The sequence below is a fragment of the Pituophis catenifer genome, unplaced genomic scaffold (assembly GCF_029215685.1).
Source record: "Pituophis catenifer annectens isolate HBS135680 unplaced genomic scaffold, rPitCat1.0.hap2 SCAF_1, whole genome shotgun sequence".
NCBI lineage: Eukaryota > Metazoa > Chordata > Lepidosauria > Squamata > Colubridae > Pituophis > Pituophis catenifer.
In genome coordinates this window covers 201,937,114-201,958,186 of record NW_027256881.1, presented here as the reverse complement: position 1 = coordinate 201,958,186, position 21,073 = coordinate 201,937,114, and the positions used below count along the sequence as shown (strand labels likewise).

The window sequence follows — 21,073 nt, the reverse complement described above, 5'->3', positions numbered from 1 at the left end:
CCAAAACCACCCCCTTTCTCTTCAATCGATCACATGCTCCAATCACCGTCTGTTCCACCTCGACCCAGCACCTGACCTTGACCGATAGGAAGAATGCTATTATGTCTACTAACTCCCCTCTCCTAAATCTCCTCTCCTACTTTCCTACATATGAGGAGGTGGCAGCATTGAAGCTTCCGGCCTAATATGGCTTTCAAGGTTGACACATACATACACACAAGACATTTTACTGTTCAAAGCAAAGCAGCCACTGTATTTTTGTCTTTCTATTGCTTGAGCTAAGATCGTTCATGTCCAGTCTAGAAACAAGATATGCTTCCACATTGCCTGTTGTATATTAAGTTGTTTTTCTTTTTTAGCATTCATTTCCAGCATCGGTCTTATCTTCCTCATTTGTGAACACTGTGAACCCTGGAATTAAGCGACACAAGAACTTTCTTTCAAATAAGTTCCTGGCATCTCACCAGATAAACCAATGCTTCAAAGAAGCTGAGAATCTACACGGGTGAGGGGGTGTTGAGTGATTTTGTGAACAAAAGAAATAAGCAGACACTAAATAAAGGCTTCCTAGCTCTATTCTCATCTGAGCAGAAGGAAGACAGACAGATAGAAAAGTGCCTAAGTCCTTTAGATGGTGGGAAAATGCGTGAAGGTAGTCTGTGACAAAGACCAGGGAAAGGTTGGGTGGTCTGTAGGCGTGAGGACATGCAAAGCAGAGGCATGGCTCAATAACATTTTGCTGTGTAAGATGAAAGTAATGACAGAAGATGTGAAAGGGGGGGGGGGTTCAAAAATTCTCCCTCCTGCTTTTGAGCCAGATAAGAGAACCAAGGCAATGAACTTTTTCTCCTAATGTACAAAAGAAAAGTGATTTGATGGGTTATCTCAAGCCACTCTCCCTGACACTCCAAAAAAGAATGCCGCCCTGCAAGAGATACATTCCTGCTCATTAAAGGCTTGCTCTGTAGATCTTCAGCAGTACGGATGGAGTGCTGAGTATATGGACAGAAGACATAGTGTGATTGTATGACAGCAGCTCCAGGGCCGGTTATCTCTCGCTTTGAGGAAGCTATTGATTAAGTTTGTCAAAGAAAGTTTTTTAAAAAAGAGGGAGGGAGGGAGGGAGGGAGGGAGGGAAGGAAGGAAGGAAGGAAGGAAGGAAGGAAGGAAGGAAGGAAGGAAGGAAGGAAGGGTCGCTTTGATATTATTTTAACTCATCTTCCAAGATGCATACAAATGTCATTCAAATTTTCTACAAGATCCAGAGTTTCAGATAATTAAAGTTTCAGCCTTCCTCCATTTGGTGTCCTTTATATATGGAATGGCATCCCTATGTTATATGTAATACTTTTGCTCTTCCAAAATCATATTACAAATAGATGGTACATAGGGATTATTGTTCTCCCTTAACTGAGTAAAAGGTAAACATAAAAATAGATTCTATTAAGCAAATGTTTTCCTTTTCTTTCTACATATATATAATTTTATCGCTACAGTATAATTAAAATCTATTTTCTTGTTTATATTTAATTGATACCAGGTTCATTAGGAACAACATGTCTTTGTTTTCAGCAATATATTTTTGGTTCTGTTATAAACTATTTTTACACTGGTTCTTCTTAGACTCAATTTCCCAGCTAAAAAACTGGAATAAAGAGACTCACTTCATCCTTACTTTTTAAATAGAGTTCTGCATGGGATAAGATGCTATTTCCGTTTATTATATTTCTAAATCTCGTAAACGAATAGCATTCCCAGTCAGCTTCTATCATTTTTCACCGTAGACAAGCATGAAATAATTTCCAACTGTTTCCATTTTTCTCTATTCCAATCAAAGCAATTATGTTACTGTTACTTCACTCAGTTTTCCTTTCCTTTCCTTTTTGTCTAAATGTATACATTGCAATACATTTTCAAAATCTTAGAGAGATATTTTTAACAAAACAATAGCTATAACCAATAAAGAATCACATTCTTATGAAAATTCAGTTTATTGCCTATATAGAAGGAATAAAAATTTACAAACCAAACAAAAGCAATTGTTTACCTGCATTTAATGACAAAATCTATCATTCCTGCCAATTTAAGTATTGGAAAATCACTTGAAAAATGATTCAGTGAGATTTGCTCCATTGCTCTGCTTAATCTCTGATAAAAATTCTCATGACAGAATTTCATCTGCTTTATAAATAAAACAAAATGAATAGCCATAAAGATGTGTAGAAAATTTAAATGGCCTGATATAAGAATATAAAAATTGTTGTATGCAATGTGGGTTGATGATGATGATAATGATGATGATGGTGATGATCATGATGATTTTCACTAGTGGCAAACTAAACGTTTATAAATAATTTATTTCAATGAAAAAGGCAAGTGCATGACTCACTAATGTTCTGAAAATAAATGCTTTTCATCTTGTATTAAATACCCTTAATGGGAATGACTAATGTGAGACATTGGTGAAGCGGGCACAGCAGTGCCTGCATTTTCGGTGCTGCATGAGAAAAGTACATCTTCCTTCGTCTGTCCTTACCACTTTCTATAGAGGGATGATCGAGAGCATACTGTCATATGGCATTACTGTCTGGTTTGGAAGCATTACTGCTTTGGACAGGAAGGCAGTGCAGAGAGTGGTGAGGACGGCAGAAAAGATTATTGGTAGTTCACTTCCTTCTATTCAGGACATGGAATATAAGCGCTACTTGAGCAGGGTACGCAGGATTGTCTGGGATGCTACACATCCTCTTCACGATCTGTTCCCCCTGTTACCTTCTGGGAAGAAGCTTTGTGGGATCCGAAGCAGAACATCCAGATTCAGTCATAATTTTGTTCCATATAACATCAACCTTGTGTACTCCCAAATTTCCTCTTCCCGCTATGTATTCAAAATAGACAATGATTAATACGTATATGTAGATATGTGTATGGGTGTAGATATGTGTGTGTGTTATGTATGTGTATGGGTAGATATATACTTTCTTTTGAAAGCAGGCAACAGAATTTCATTTTTAATCTGGGCCAGTGTGATCATAGTAAAAAAATGACAATAAAGGTTATCTTATCTTATCTAATGAAAGAGCTTCATTATGTATCCATCTAGGCTACTCCTGTGTCATCCTCCATTACTTTTAAAGGCTGGATGTCCCTGAAACATTTGCTCAGTCCCCGTTTCCCACTTTGTCCCAACAACTGTAGAATCTTCTCAGAACAGAAATCAGACTATTTCTCCCTGTGCTAAATGGCCCCCAACCTTCAAGGCTCCCTAACCTTTCCTATCTAATCCACCATCTTTGAAACAAATGCTTATAAACAAGCAACAACAAAACACCCCTTTTTCTGAAAGGCCATTTATATGGCAATCTGCCATAATTTAATGAGTGCAACAAAAAAAAAGAGTGCAGAGAAGAGCAACAAAGATGATTAGGGGGCTGCAGGCTAAAACATATGAAGAACGGTTACAGGAACTGGGTATGTCTAGTCTGGTGAAAAGAAGGACTAGGAGTGATATGATAGTAGTGTTCCAATATTTGAGGGGCTGCCACAAAGAAGTGGAGATCAACCTATTCTCCAAAGCACCTGAAGGCAGAAAAAGAAGCAATAGATGGAAACTAATGAAGAGGAGAACTAACCTAGAACTAAGGAGCAATTTTCTGATAGTTAGAACAATTAATCAGTGGAATGACTCTAGAAGTTGTGGCTGCTCTTTTAAGAAGAGACTGGACAATGTCTTCATGTTACTGTCTTATTCCACTGCACCAAAGAAAGTCAGAAGTCAAACTCTTTTCTTTTTCCCTTCTTTTCTACACTTTTCCCTTCCCCTTTCCCTCTCCTAGTTTTCCTATTATTTGTTGTTATATTTTTGTATTTTATATTATAGACCAAAAAAAGGAAAACTCAAAAGAAATAAAATAAAAAAGAAGAGACTGGACAGTCATTTGCCTGAAATAATATAGGTAGTATATTATGTTTGGATCATAGTATAATCCAAATACAATAAACAACATTTAAACATTTGGTATTTTTGCTAGCAACAATAAAAACAACATCACCAAATCACTCTGTCTAAACATTTAAAGTAGCTTCTTCAGTTTGCACAAACATAATCATTGATATACTTAACAATTAGTAGCTATTAACTAATAGAAACACCCATCCTCCTTGGATTAAATCTTGATACAACCACCTGGCAATTAGAAAGCAGCCAACAGAAAAATAATTCTAAAGACTAAGTTGATGATAAAAACTACACAAAATACTTTCAGGGACTTGGAAAAAATAAGAGTGGGTCAATCTACATTCATAGCCTGGGTCCGCAATGTAATTTGTGTGTGCTTCATTCAAGGCAAGCAACATGATGTCTCTCAGATATCTGAACTTCTGTCAAGATATATTGAACTTCTATCAACAACCATAAGCAAGGGGTAAATGTGGATGCTGTAGCATAAACCATCTGAAGAACATTAGATTGCCTACATCTTAACTTAATCCTTTTTACCATGCCACTTCCCCACAAACTCCATTATCAACTTCACTACTCTTGTTCATAAAACAAACATATATGTGCTCAGGTCAGCTGTTATCCTTGTGGCAAAACTTTAAAGTAATGGAGATATATTGGTGTGTGGATTCTGTTTCAATCCTGTAGCCAGCAGGCAGAAAGGAATCTTAGGCAACTCCAAGAATTGCCTTAGGAAAGACTAGGATTAAGCTACTTGAAATGATATTATTTGAGAAATTAGCATGGACACAATGTACAATTTGGACAATACCCACACACACACACACACACCAAAAGTAGACATTATCCCCATTAAACAGATACCAATTGACTTTCAGTTGGGAAAGAATAGAATGTGCAGTTATGCATACTCTTATAGCTTGGAGATCCAGATAGGGCACAGTGCAGTATGCAGTGCTTCTCCAAGGTGATCAAAATATCTAGTGAGTGTCAAACTGCAGGTGAGCAGGAAATGAGAGTAGCAGCAGCAGCAGCAAGGAAAGCTTGGTTTCAAATCTAGCTCAGTCTGGAACCTTGCAGGATGAAATTACAGAATAGGAACAGCGCCGAAATTCAGCTTCTTTATGAATGAATCTGATAACTCCCAAGTGATGCCCTGAGGTTTGAGCACTAAAGTCATAAACAGAACAGGGCATTTGGGGGAAAAAATACACAAGCTGGTTTGCTGCTAGACAGTTTTAAAAAGGAGCATCTGATGGCATCCAGAGATCTCAGATGCCACTTCATTTGGTATCACACAAATACATCCAAAAGCCATCTGGGCCACTAGCCACTTATCCCTCTTGAGCTCATATGAGGTTAAAAGGCAGTATACAGTAGAATAGAGACCCAACAAAATATATCAACGATGGGTAGGAAATTGGGATGGGTTTTTTCCCCCCAAACAATAAACCACCAATTTGGGATTGGTTCTGTCCTTCAAACTGAGCGTCCTGGAAGCTCTGGGAGTATGTTCATTGAATTGTTGTGGCATTTTCAGTGGCTGGTCTTTATTCATATGTATCATGGACGAGTAGATTGACCATGGTGGTGCTGTCTATAGTACAAAAACTTTTCTTCCGTTTCCACAGAGCTGTTCTATGGTTTGACTTTTTAACCATTACTTTTGTGCATTATAGATGGAGAGAAGGGAAAGAAGGAACAAGTATTATCAGGCATTTGTTTGGGAACTAAATATAACCTATTCTGAGCTGCTGAGATGAAGAATGGTGGAACACATATAACTAATAAAAAGAATCTGAGTTGGCAGGTGGCCCTACAGTAATCAATTTTATCACCTCCAGAGCACAAGGTCTGGCCTTCAAATGTTCATATATTAAGTACAAGACGTAAGGATCCTCAGTGTCAAATTTCAGCATTTGTTACAGAGGTAAGAGAGAAAGTGTGAAGTTTGATAGGTGACATAACATCATCACCAAAGTGGAATCTTAATAACAACTATCTCCTTCATCTGGGAGGAAGAGATTATAGGAACTTCTCCCATCCTCCGATGGAAATACTAGGAGTAAAATCACTCCACTGGCAATTAACCTCTGAAGAAAGTCAGCTTCATTGCAAATATAATGAACTCATAATACAGAATATTGAGTGAATTGAAATCTTGTTAGCGCTAATCGTTCTGCAGTTCAAAATCTTATGGCAGCATTAGAAACAGATGCAACATATTCTATCTCCAATTTCCTTCTTTATATATTTCCTTCTTTATATATTACGCATACATTTTACATGTTCTCAGTAAGAAAGCTGGTGGTGTCTTATCTGTGTAGTTTGTGATGCTATTAGTAATCGCTGTTGTAAAACAAAGCAGATATTTTACAAGGGCATAAGGGTTCTACTTTGGTGACCTTTAAAAGATTTTTAGTGAACTGGATAATAAACAGGGGCAGGGGAGGGGAGAAGACAGAGGAATCAGATCTATTCTTGATATTAAAAATCAACATGTGAAAATGAAAGTGCTGGGTTCTGTCAAATATTCTGTGATTGCAAGTTTCTTACAAGATGTAAGAAAAATAGCTAAGATGGCTATTTTTATTCCCTCTTTGCCTAGAGTTTATTTCTGTGTTTTTATAACATTTACTGTTAATATGATTTTTACATTATATGTGTGTGTGTGTTGTATGTCATTTTACCCATTTCCTTATATCCAGGTACAATATATATATAACTATATTCAAATTGAAAACAGATTCATTGTTTGAAGGAACCAGAGTGGTTTTAATATTCCAAAAGACCATCATACTGAAACAGTGCAGTAGGGTAACTGAGCTACCCATCAAAAGGTGTGGTTAATGAGATAGTGTATGTGTGTATGTCTATGTGTGTGTGTATTTATACATACACACAAGGGATGAAATTCAGCAGGTTCTGACAGGTTCTGGAGAAGCGGTAGTGGAAATTTTGAGCTGTTCGGAGAACCGGCAAATACTACCTCTGGCTGGCCCGAGTGGGGTGGGAATGGAGATTTTGCAATATCCTTCCCCCAGGAGTGGGGTGGGAATGGAGATTTTGCAGCATCCTTCCCCCGGAGTGGGGTGGGAATGGAGATTTTGCAGTATCCTTCCCCTTCTACGCCCACCAAGCCACGCCCACAGAACCAGTAGTAAAAAAATTTGGATTTTGATACACATATATATACATGTACTATATTGTGTGTGCATTTGTGTGTGTGTGTGTGAATTTTAGTATTTTTAGTACAAGGGCAGAAGGGATCTACTTAGTATTTTTGAATGAGATACTACAGCTGACAATAGCACTTGGTGACTTGATGACTCACTTTGGTCAATACATCAGTAGGTTTTTAGAATGAGATTTGTTACAGACTGTTAACTTGTGTAGAGAGCTTGACTGATGCACCTTGCACCAATTATTAAAAACAAAATAAATATGACAGGCAGAAATGAAAATACTGTTCCACTTGTAGCTGGCTGAGGTTGCTCTATCACGAGACAGGGATTCTTGTAATTATACTCGTTTAACAACACTTTGAGGGCATTGTGAGGAATTCTGGTTTCCATTCCGGGAGACCTTATTGTGGCCCACCAGTGGCCTGCGCGGATTGTTGCTGATCCCGACGACGAGGAGGCTGGTGTGGTGCTGCGCCAGCAGCCTGTGCAGCCGGCGCTTGAGTCGGACAGCGAGGAGGCTGAAGAAGATGTGGTGCCAGAGGCAGGGATTCAGTCAGGGCCTTCAGAACCTCCAGAGGCTCCTTTAAGTGAAAAGGATGAAGAGGAGGAGCCTCTTCTCAATGAACGGGCACGCAGAGCTGCCAAAAGGCAGGAGTGGTTCCTCAGGAGGAGGTCTCCTTGAGAGTAAGGCTTGGGGCTAATTGGCCACTCCCTTAGCCTATTTAAGAAAGAACGCAGCTTGCAACAAGCTGCAGGAAACAACTTTAGTTCGCTAATCATCGCGTTGGGATTTCTCTGCAACCTTGCTTCTGGGCTTTCTGCCAACTCCAGTAAGACTCTGACTGTCTTATCTGTGGAATTCTGGCAGGCTGTTAAGAATGCTTATTAACAGCCGGCATTTGCTAAAACTGTGTTATTTGAGCAAACTAAGTTTTGTTCAGAGTTTGTGTGTACTGTGTTCTTTGGGATCCGTAGCTGGGGCAGAACACTTATAAAATATCATAGGACTGGGGTGAACAACCCTTTAGTAACGAAAACTACATTTGGGGGACTAAAAACCATGCCATGTGTGATCCCACAGCCTTTGTAGTAGGGCTGTATTTGAGGAATGTTTTTTTATCATGAAAGGCCTGCAATTTTCATGTGTTTCCCATTCCCAAATGGAAAAAATATTACCATTTTCAGTCATCGCCAGAGCGCTTCCAAAAGGGAACCCAGGATCCATATACAATCCAAAAGCATATGTCCTGAAGTTCTGCTTTAGAACATTTGTGTCACCATTTTATAAAAATGGTGGCACACTTCATTGCTTTTGCTTTTTCTCACCAATGGCCATGTTACACTAGCATAGGCTAGTCGATTTCAACATTCCAGCAAAAAAAGTAAGTCGAATCTAAAGTCTATTTGGGTAGTCCTACCAGGACTACAGGTAGTCCTTACAAACATTCATTTAGTGACCACTCAAAGTTACAACAGCACTGAAAAAAAGGGACTTATCACCATTTTTCACACTTACAACCACTGCAGCATCGTCACGATTGTGGGATCAGAATTCAGATGCTTGGCAACTGACTTATATTTATGACGGCTGTGGTGTCCTGGGAGTCATGTGATTCCCGTTTGTGACCTTTTGACAAGCAAAGTCGATGGGGAAGCCAGTTTCACTCTACAACCATGTTACTAACCTAACGACTGCAGGAATTCACTCAATAACTGTGGCAAGAAAGATCAAAAATGGATCAAAACTCACTTAACTAATGTCACAATTAGCAGCATACATTTTGTGGTCGTAAGTTGAGGATTACCTATACAAGAATATTGCAAGAAAAGAGAGCCAAATTTGTCCTTGGGACAGGTCCATGTTCTCTGTAGGAATCCAAGTGTATGCAGTGCCAGCAATACTAATTGGTATATCACGAACCAACAGAAAATCGATGAACTTGTCAGTTTCCATTTTAGATGAGAAATACTCAAATCACAGTCAGGCTATGCACTATGGAAAATGCAGACTCCTGTCCTACGACATTGGTAATGATACCGGCTATATAGGCATCCAACACTAGGGTTTTTTTTTTTTTCCAACTTAATAACAGCAGATAATTTAATAACTTAAAAACCAACTTCCAGTACCAGATCATTTTGGCTGCCCTGAAAGGATTGGCCTTTTTTATTGCAAACTGTCAATATACTTATTAAATTAAAATTTGTCTAAGAGCCTATGGTAGCTAGCAGTATACCAAATCTAGGAAAAGAAGCAAGTTAGCTAACAGGCTACAAGGCCTATGCTGCAAAAATCCAGATGACCACTAGAAGGCAGTAAAACATTTTGTTGCCATCCAGCGGCCATCCAGATTTTTATTTTTATTTTTATAGCATTGATTTTGAAAGGCTATCAAGAAACAAGTTGTTGGTTATTTAATCGCTATGGTTGGAGAAAGGAAGAAAAATATCAGTATGACTTTCTGCCTCAAATGCCAACATGACTTGGCCAGATTTACAAACACTTCACTTCTAGGGCACTTTTCTGCTTCAGGCAACAGAATGCCTTGAACAACCCCTACTGAAATCCATCACATGGAGTCAAATGACACTGTAGAATAATATCCTATAGACAACCGCCTATTTGTTCACCCAGCCTAGCATCGCTCAGTGCCACTTACTTTCCAAGGGTCAATTTCTTGAATCTTCAGATAGAGCTGGAAGAAACTTTTTTTTTATTTTTATTTAATTAAAGATAGACTAACAAAAACATACATACAATACACAACATAAACAAACTATGCATTTAAATCAAGTCTTGCAACTTGAGCCTTAAGAAAAAAGAAAGTTACTTCGGTAGTCTATATTTCTCTCTATATATATCTACATCTTTCATTATATAATGATATTTTAAATTTATTTCTTGATTTTTGTTTCCTTAGTTGGTATTCCCTTTCTATCTTACAAATTATTTTTTATTTCGTTTTCCTTTTCTCTAACCAATCGTACCATCGTTGCCAAACTAGATAGTACTCTGTATCTTCCTTTTCTTGTATTTCTTTGGTAAGCCTGTCCATCTCTGCACATTCCATTACTTTTTGTATTATTTTATCCTCCAATGGCGTATCTTCTAATTTCCACATCTGCGCGAATGTGATTCTTGCTGCTGTCAGGATATGAATTATCAAATATTGTATTTCTTTTTCATAGTGATTTGTTAATATTCCTAATAGGTATGTTTCTGGTTTCAATGGCACTCTCGCTGGAAGAAACTTCTAAGCGAAACTCTGGACAGTTGGTTACAGCCAGAAGAGATAATATCAAGCAAGATGGATCAAAGGTCAGTAAGATTCAGCAACTTCTTCAGTCTTTATTTACTCTTTTCATCATAAAGTCTTATGTTGTCATGTCTAATATCCATTGACAAAAACATATTAATAACTTACCTCACTGGGTGATACATCAGATGAACATTTCACTAAGGGTTATGGAAAATGGTAACAACAATATGTATTTTTAGCTGAGCGCATACATTAAGTTATCCACCTTTAAAGCTATAAATCTATTAATTGATCAGTTTAATACTAGTTCATCCGTTCACCACCAATGTTCACCAATCAGTCAGAAGTAATGGTACTGCTCTCTGGAATAACAAAATGAATTCTTTTGGAGTCATGATTTCCACTTCTCATTTTAACAGTGTCTACCTCCTGCCCTTGCACTTCTCCAAACATTTCTCCACCAACATGGTAGCAAGGCACAAGTACACCCTCCTGTCAATAATCCGTCTTCACGGGACCTACTTGTTCTTGGATGTTTCCCAGTTTGAGAGCCTTGTTGTATACCTATTACACAAAAAGGATCAACAGACTACAATATCCTTCAATTGAATATGCCATCCCATCCTCAATCCTTCTACAATTATAGCTTTTATGTCAAAGCTTTACAGCTTTATCACCTTAAGCAATATTTTACAGCTGTCAAGAGTGATTTATGCAATAATGACTTCAATGGCAAAATGAAGTCCTCAAAGGAAGTGCTGTCACATATTTCCATGGCAAATAACTTTATTAAAACAAAAATATTGATGTGCTATGTATTTTACCTCCAAAGATACCTAATCAGATCAGTCCTTAAAAATAATAATAAAAAAGACTGTATACTCTAACGCAGTGGTCCCCAACCCCCGGTCCGCGGACCGGTGCCGGGCCGTGGAGTACCTGGCACCGGGCCGCGCAGCGGCCGGGGGACATGAACGCTGCAGCGCAAAGGCTCCTGGGCCGTGCGCAAAAGCTCCTGGGCCGTGCGCAAAATCTCCTGGGCCGTGCGCAAAGGCTCCAGGGAAGAGAGCCCCGCGCAGGTACGCACGTGTGGCCCAAAGCCCCCACCCCTGCGCGCGCTCAGCGGGCCACGGTAAAATTATCAAAGGCTGATTGGTCCGCGGCGATAAAAAGGTTGGGGACCACTGCTCTAACGGATGTTATGAAGCTTATGGGAAAAAAAAAAACCATGAAGAGTACCAGTTGTTATTCAGAATTAAAATACTTCCTGGTTTAGCAATTTTGGAGAACATTTTATTTTGATGCAATTGGACGTAAGATTCATATATTTCTATACTTTAACCTTTCCTCTACTATGAATAGGATAGTCTCAAAATCAAAAAGAATGTAGATTCTGCTTTTAGACCAGAGTAACCCCATTGCAATGTATCTCCAATAATTTTTTGCTTCTTTCTGACTATTTTATAATACCGGTAAGCCACCGAGTAATAGCTTGTATGTGGCATAAGATTCAAAATCTTAGCCAAATGACTCTATTAGATAAACAGAACTAGGAAAGGAATGCAACTTAAGCACAATGCTATAATGGAAGTAGCAGTAACAATTACATGCATAATTCCATACAGTAATTTTTTAAAGACCATGGAAGTGTTGCTGTGCTTAGCTTCCCACGAAGGTAATGAATCCAGGAACATTTCAAGGTTGCTATCCAAGAAAACCAAGGTTAATTGCTGTTAAAATGTTTTTTTAACCTGCAATTGTATCTCTCAGTACTGAGCAACAGATAGATCTCCAGATATTGTGAAACTCCAACTTCCCTAATCAATATAGTCAATAAAAGGGACTGAGGACATTGTGGTACTCTATTTCTGCTACATTCCTGTTCTATTTAGTACAAAGGAACTTCTTCTCACTGGGTATAAGCAGATATGCTTATTGTTGTTATCACTCAGTCACTATCCTAAGATCAGAAAAATTAGGTAATATCTCATTTTCAGGGACAAATAAAGTGAAACGCGTTTGCATTAATTCCAATGAATTCATAATCAACTGCAAGGGATGGTATGGGCATGTACATATGTAATCACAAAGGTGTGATTACAACCTTTGAAGGTTCTGCACACAACTTCTAATACATTTTAAAGGTCAATAAGCAGTTCCTGCAAAGCTCAAGCCTTCCTTTTTAATTTCCACATCAGTATTTCTTTTAACCGCTTGCATTCCAGATGCTCGTAATTACTCTGAGTTTCTCCTGCCTTTATCCCCTAGGCAGTTCGTATCTGAAGAATAGAACTTCCTTATCCAGCATAGCCACTCAATTCACTATTAATGTAACAAGTTTCCCACTATACGTTGTTTTACAAACTTCCCATTAACTGGAAATCTGTCCATTTTGTCATTTCCGTGGGTAGTGGCTGAAGTTAAAACAACAGGCTGGTATTCACACAACACATGGGCCCACAAAAGTCTACAGTAGTGGCCAAAATTGTGGAAACCTTTTGGGAAAAGTATATTTTTGAGGTTTGATGGCTAATAACACCACTTTGTTTTTTTTTTTTTGTTTTTTTTTTTGAGTTTCAAGATAATTATATTCCACTGCTGGAATGGCCTGGGAATAGCCCAGACCTTAACCCAATTGAAAATCTATGGAGCCGACTAAAGAAACGTGTTAGTCAGAAGCAGCAATAAAACCCAGTTAACAGAAGCAATCATTCAATCTTGGTTTCACATTATAACAGCTGCAGAATTAAAAGACTTGACTCACTCCATGGGAAGATATTGTAAGGCTGTAATTCATGCTAAAGGTTACCCAACTAAGTATTAACTGACATGACAATTTTTGTATATCTCGTTTTTTCTACTGTTTCACTTTTCTTCTTTATACTATAACTGCTATTCTAATAGCAAATCCTTCATAAAAGTTATTGCATTACATTCTTGATTAAATTATCTTTCCATTGATATATAATTTTATGGTACTACTCCCCCCAAAAACTGGTGTTATTAGCTAGTTTTAGACAATACACTTTTCCCAAAAGGTTTCCATAATTTTGGCCACTACTGTAATTTAGACTGAAGCTATCTAAGTTTTGTATTCCATTTAGATGTAGAAAGACTGATAGGTAGTCCTCCACTTATGACCATAATTGAGCTTGAATTAAGTCATGATGGTCATTAAGCAGGTCATCACATATTTGCATTCAATTTTATGGTCTTTTCCATGGCACTCATGAAATGAATCACCATGGTCATTAAGCCAACGCCAAGGTTGCTAAGTGAATACCAGAGTCATTAAGTGAATCCATTGTCTGCAATGAATATTTTTTGCCAGAAACCAGAAGCAAACATTGGTTTCTGATTTTTTTTAAAAAAAAAACATTGTAAATCGTGGTCACATCACCACAGGATGCTTCAAATAGCTTTAAATGCAGGCCAGAGAATCTAATAGCAGTAGCACTTAGACTTATATACTGCTTCACAGAGCTTTACAGCCCTCTCTAAATGATTGACAGAGTCAGCATATTGCCCACAACAATCTAGGTCCTCATTTTATCCACCTCAATTCAGTCAGGATCAAACTGCTGGCAATTGGCAGAATTAGCCTGCAGTACTGCCTTCTAACCACTACACCACCAAAGCTACAATCATGTGACTGGGGAGGCATTAAAACTTTAAATTAAGATCGTAAATAGCCATGAGGAGCTCTGTCGTAACTTCATCATAAATTAAGGACTACTTGATGTGATGGAATATAATGCAGTGTCACAGGAGAGAGGGGCTCTTTTCCAGAGAGTAAAGAGATAACTTTACTTTGGAATCCTTTATGCAAGAAAAAGATGAAGGCAAACATCTCTCCCCAGCAATCCAATGTGCATATCTAATAATTATGCAGGTACATCTGCCAAGATTTCTGTCTACGGCTGAACAATAATAAACCACTCTGAAGTCACCCCTCATGTCCTCCTCAGTTCCTTGGGCCTGGCACTGTATACAAAAAACTAGAATTCTTTAGAAGCATTACAAAGGCAAATAATTCATGGTGCACAATAAGAAGAGTCAAGAATTCACTGGTGTGCCTTCCCCATTCGGTCACGAAGCTTTCTAAATAATCTTGTTCCAATCATAAAAATAGTATTTGTGCTACCTACCTATTTGGTTTTACCAGTTACTAGGCTGCAAAAAGCCAGATGATCGCTAGAAGGCAGCAAAATGTTACGGTTTTCTGCATCTCTTCACCATAAGCTAGTGGCTGCCAAGTCTTATATGTATGTTTAAAAACCAGCAAATTGAGAATTGCAATACGGTAACAGTGTTAGCAATCTCTGTGAGAGACCTACATTGTCTGTTACCGAAACAACTAATAATATACTAATCTGAAGCTGAAGTTCTGAACAGATGACCTATTTCTGAATACAATGGAAGACATAAAATTGTGGTGATTCTCTGTAGCTTAGACAAGGCCAACATCTTAATCTTTGTTCTATCAAATCCAGCAAGATTGGGAGTTGCAGCTTCTTGATCTTAGGCCAACTCTTTTGTGTATATATGTGAGACTGATGTATGTACCGGTACAAAGAAAGAGGGGCTTGCATTATGATGATGCTTCCTCTCTCTAGTTCCTTTTGATCTCTCTCATCTGTGAAAGCTGCAGTAGGAGAGTTACTGAGAAAATGATCTAAGGTCCTAAAAGAAGGGCACCACAGAAGTTTGACAAAATAAACGAAGAACATAAATAATATTCACAATCACATTTGCGAGAATAGACATGAGTGGTGCGGTGGCCTAGTAGTGGAGCTCTCGCCTCACAATCAGAAAGCTGTGAGTTCAATCCTAGGTAGAGGCAAATGTTTCTCTCTCTGGGCACGTTGAGAATATATCTGCTGAAACAAACTCCGCATTGGCGACAGGAAGGGCATCCGGCCAGTAAACACTCAGCTCCATTCAGTTGCCCAGACTCCACCCCGCAAGGGATTATGGGGTTGTTAAAAGAGGATGATGATTTGCAACAACAGACATACTTTTTCCCTGATCTGGAGACATTGTTTTAAGGAAATGTGCATATTCGAGCTTTTTAAAATTTGTGCTTGTTTTGTTTCTAGTCCACCAACGTCACCACAACCATTGAAGAGATACAAGAGTCACAGCTTCTTTAAAGTTCAATTGTCATTTTATGATCCCTTTCACTGTGACAATTTTCAAATGAATGTAAACGGCGCACAGGTGGGTCTCCAAAGCTTAATTAAAGCTCACAATTTGAATATATTACAAATTTGCATTTGTCCTTCAAACAGATATACAGTGCAAACAGCAATAGAATAACAACATGGTTATGTAACTGAATAATCAGAAACTAAAATAAATGAAGTCCTGAGAAATAATTAGCATTGTTACTCCCTTACCTGGATACATTTTGACAAATAAATGTCCATTCTAAATTCATAAGCAAATACATATTATATGATTCCTACTGAAAGTAATGATTCATTGTGCAAATCTAAATCAGTTAAAAATTCTGCTGGCTAATGATGGTTAATGGTTTAACTGAAATCAGTTAAATCTTTAAAAATATGTGATTTGACCTCTTTGAAACAGGTAATTTTTAAAATTTTCCCCCAAAGTTATTACTCAGTATTTGAAACAATAGATGATCATTTAAATGTAAATATACTATATAGCAGCAAGCATCTTAGTCTATCAAATCAAATTCACCATTTATTTCAAATATTTTGCCATGTAGGTTTTTTTTATTCCACGATGTGAAGCAGCAATTACCGTAGTATAGATCAACACAGTCCACAGTGGAAAATACTTATTAGTCCTTAATTTGTTTGAGGTTTACATATGTATGCAAGGGATAAAAGTTGCCTTTAGAATGACAATCACATTTTATATATAATGTGATTGGATTTTTAATATCAATCCAGTATTTAAAATCTGATTCAACAATTGGGCACATTCTTCACTGTTCTCAGATTGCCAATAGCCCTGTGCAATGCTTTGGATTTAATTCCAAAAAAAGATGCTTTGGACCATACAGCGGCATGAACATAGCACCTATCTCAAATTCTTTTTCTGGGGAACAGTACTGGAGCACATTGTTGGAATAAAATCCAGTATACTAAACAGCCCAAATTTTGAAGAACATTCACTGTTAAATTTATAATGAGGAAATGTGGAGAAAACTATCCTTACACCTTATACAATTACACGTGCATATATCCAAAACCATATTAATTTGAAATACAAATAATGCTGTATTTAGACACTGCTTTGGAACAATTCATTCACAATCTTAACTGTAACAGAGAATGTAGAAAATAAAGAGAATACTGACAAATTCTATGAATGAACTCAGTGAAAAGTAATAAATACATAAGGAGGGAAGAGATATGAATCATCATTCTCTGGAAATAGTAAAATATTCAGCATGCATTCTTGCATATAGAACTTGAGTTTTAAACTTCAAACCATCACAATCACAGACATACAATTTGCCCAGAAATAGAATCCTTTCCTCCTTCCTTCCTGTTGTGTACTAAATTGAAAACTTAAGCCATAAACAAGATCTCTTTGGAAATCCCCGCATGAAGAGAATCATTCACATCACTTCAGCCATTCGGTAATTTAGCCATATGAAAAACGGAAACCTGCTTACACACCAATCCAGAGCTGTGTTTTAAATGAAAGTAAAGTGGATTGCTGGTGTGGTAGGGGCTATTCCTCTAATGCAGTGTTTCTCAACCTTGATAACTTGAAGATGTGTCATCTTCCATTCCAGGAACACCACAACCAGCATGCATCTTCAAGTTGCGAAGGCTGAGAAACACGGCTCTAATTTGTAACTCAGGATAACAGTCCCTTGTGTCCTCTCTTAATTTCCTAGAATGGGTGGACTGGCATTCTTTTGATACATCAATAAAAGACACGTTCAGGATGTCCAGGGGGAAAAAAAAGCACCACACGTTTCATAGGCATTCACAAGAGCCAATGAGCATCTCAACCATCATGGGAAGCTGGCTTTCCAAACTTTTGAAAGAAACGCAAGAAAGGAAACTACTTTACCATCTTTACGATAATAGGTAACCTCCAGTTTTCTCTCCTCCGATCCAAGCAACGCTTGGGCAATTTGGGCAATGTGGTGCCTTTTGGTTTCTGGTCCATGAAGAAAGTCACAGGTGCAGGGTTTTTGCATGACATCTGGCCGGGAGAACCCCGTCATCTCACAGAAGCCATCATTGCAGTAGATGATCGCACAATTCTGCACTCTGGCATTAGCAATGATGAATTTTTTATCTGCAATAAAACAAGAAGACATTTTTTTCAAGACTCTTGTGATGTCTCAAAAGCCTCAAGTGTCTGTCTAGAGAAGGGCTGTCCCTGCATCGAATTTCTACACACGTAGAGAGGCCTAATACCACTCTTGTGTACCAAAGCTCCTTAAAAATGACACAATGGAATGCAGAAGAATTAAAACTCAAAATCAGCTGACTTCGTGGGAGAGGGAAATCCACTCTAGGAAGCCGCTTGCCAAACTTAGTCTGGGCAAAAAGCTTAATACTGGCTTATTGTCCTATTGAAAAAAAAGCTTTTTTCTTTGTGCTGAGAACTGCTTGGCCAAGCTACTGAAAGAGGCTTCGTTTCTTGGGGCCTGAACTCTAATGAAAGCTTTGTAATAGGCTTTTGGACTGGTTGGGTGGGGGGGGCAAACCAGAGGAAAGTTAAGAGAATATCACTGGGCTTGCAAACAATACTACAAATGTATTTAATAGATTATAAAACTAGCTTTCCCACCACCACGGTAGATGTTAGTTTTGCTAAATATTTGAAGAACCCTATTTGAATGAAGAAAGGCTAGCATGTATCCTGCTTATTAAAAGGTTCTCCAAAACAGGAGTTTACTCATTAAAAGATGACTTATATTTGTAGGATTTGTTGGCCATCTAGCCCCAGATCTCTCCAGGGCATACATATGACTTGAGCCCGTCAGAAGGACACTGCAGCATTATAGTCCTTAATGTAACAGAAGGAGGGGAAATGATGAGATTGTACAGCAAAACCAAGCTGCCTTTATTAGCCTGTGGTGAAATGAAATGAAAATTCAGTGTGGTCCTCTGAGCCCCTTGTTTCTTTTTTTTGTCCTCCTACCTAATTTGGGAAATCCAGCTCCCAGCACCTTTCTAGCCCTTGTCTAAATATGTAGCCCATCTATTTTCTAAGGTCTTTAACATGGATATTTCCTATCCATTTATTACTTGGTCATTTTAACAGGAGATGCCATAGATAGAGAACCTTTGCATGCAACCTAGATGTTCTGAATATGAAACTTATTTGGCACAGGAACGCCTTTTTGTATTTGCCCTACCTGAGGTGCTAAGCAGAGAGAAATCTGAGAGCAGAGGTTAATCTAGGGCACTGTACAGTGAGAAGGAAAACAATTGGGGGGGGCGGGCGGAGGGGTACCTAGAGGCACTCCAGCACTCTTTTGCAAGCGCAGGTTGATTTGAACGCTCTCGACCGCCCTGTAAGATGATCCTCTAAACACGACTGTGGGATTCCTGTTTTCACAAAATCCAAGTGAAAGAATTTAATTATACAACACATCTAAACCTGACTGTATAAAGCAAGATACTTTGACTGGGCCAATTTTCATTCTCCTATGCAGAAGTAATCCAACAGAATTGCAGAAACATATGGTTTTAGGTGATTATAGGAGAGTAGGAGGGAGCAACTTATAGCCTCAATTATTAATTTACAGCTTAAAGATATTCATGTACTCTAACAGAGCATTTTACTTGAACTTTTACTCACCCGTGTATTCTCTCTCTACAGAATCTGCACTGCCCGCTCAGTTTTGCTGAGCCTGTTGTTTTCAATGACAGGCACAACCTTGAAGCCACATCTGTCACAACATTAAGGATCAAGGCACAAGATATTTGCCTCACTTCTTTTCCGAGCTTCATCAGAGCTCTCCCGCGGCAGAAGTGCACATGAGCTATCCAAAGGCTAAACATATTTACACTTGAAGACACAGCAAGAAGTCTGCAAGGCAGTGCGCATCTGTTTTGATTTCTCTCAACCTCATTCACACATTTTGTGAAATATTTCTCATGCATGTCATCTTCCAAAGAAAAGTCCCTGATTACTGACAAGTTCTCTTTGCAGCAGCCATAATGTATGTCGCTCAATGGCCTTGTGATGTACTTCCGTACAGAGAGATAATTAAGTCCGCTAACTTTAGTAGCTTCCTTCCATCAAGAAAAGTTGCACTATCTGACTTTTACAGGGTAGGAATCTGTTAGTTTGATATCCATGGCATCATTATAGAATTGTTAGCAATCTACCTATATTCTTCCTAGGCTAGTTTCAACGTATCTACAATTTATTATCTCGTTGCATTCCAATGAGATACTTTTCCATTTTTCGGAATTGAGACAGGCTAGGTGACCACATAATTGAAAGATTGAATCTGTAATCCTATACACACTTATCTAAAAGTAAATCCTTACGATTACAGAAACACTTACAGCATTGCACCTTGCAGCTCTAACTCTATTTTCAGAACAAATGTTCTTGAAATGCTTAAAATGAAAGCTCATGCAAGCCACCATACTTCACACTCATTGTTAGACAACTTTCCAAAGGGACTCATCATTTATTGCAGTTTTATACAACAATTTTAATGTTTCATTGTGACAGCTCACAAAAGGTTACCCTACCGTAAAATTTTGAGTCTTTATTATCCCTCAGGGCTTTAACCATCCAATTTTGTCAGACTACAGGATCTTACAGCTCCCCCAGAAAAATCCTAATTCATCCTAGTCAGCAGCCCAGTTTAGAAAGGGCCCGCAAGAAACTTTTTCACAAAGTCAAGTCAAACAAATATCTTTCGGGCAACCAAAGGTCAAAGTTTCAACTTCCAGGCAGAAAACAGGCACACAACTTTCTGGCTGCCCTTCCAGGACTTTAGGTAGGCCATCCAAAACTTCCCCCCCCCAAAAAAAAAGATGGGGGGAAGATGCATAAACAGACATTTGCCTTTCTTCTTGGCCCGTTTGTGCCGAAGAAGGAAAGAGAACAATTTGCCAACCAAGTGTCAAAGCGAGGGCGGGAAGGAAAACTACCCCGATCGCCGTCTTGGATAGGACTCAGCCACCCAGGGATGCCAGGAACAAGCCCGATCGCTCTTGAGTTTAAACTTGTCTTCCGTCCCTTCCTTCCCCGACGCCCACCAGCCCCTTCCTCCCCAAACACTCCCAGGGCGCGAACTTACTTTGCCCTTCGAATTTCCGGATGATGGTCCCCAAAAAGGTGTTTTGTGGCGCCACGTGACCTCTGCGAACTGGCATATTGCACGATCTCCACCTCCCCGGGGCGCGATGCTTCCTTCCTCGAAGCTTTGCCGGCTCCGGCTCCGGCTCTTCGGTCCTCTTGCTGGCTCTCGCTCTCCCTCCGGGCTACCCTTTGCGAGATCTCATCTCATCGGGGGGCCGCCGGGCAAGGCTCGCTTCCGATCCTAGTAGCAGCGCCGACGAACACAGGCAGCCTCCCGCCCTCCTCCCGCTGCCTGCTCCATCCTCAGGTTCTGCATCGGGGCCAACCTGACCCGCTCACTTTCACCTTGCCCCCCTCCCACCCACCCATCCCCCGAGAGAGAGGGGAGGGGGGAA

At 39.0% G+C, this 21,073-nt stretch overlaps 1 protein-coding gene across 1 annotated transcript in view; it reads right to left on the bottom strand.

Annotated features, from left to right (window-relative positions):
• The window catches only part of KCNH7 (potassium voltage-gated channel subfamily H member 7), a 345,986-nt gene extending 325,234 nt beyond the window's left edge, over positions 1-20,752 (bottom strand). The window contains exons 1-2 of the mRNA XM_070956966.1: positions 20,677-20,752; positions 17,469-17,699 (exon numbers count right to left, since the gene is read on the bottom strand). Coding sequence (XP_070813067.1) covers positions 17,469-17,699; positions 20,677-20,752 — 307 coding nt within the window. The remainder of the gene's footprint in view (positions 1-17,468; positions 17,700-20,676) is intronic.
• Positions 20,753-21,073: the final 321 nt, after the last annotated feature.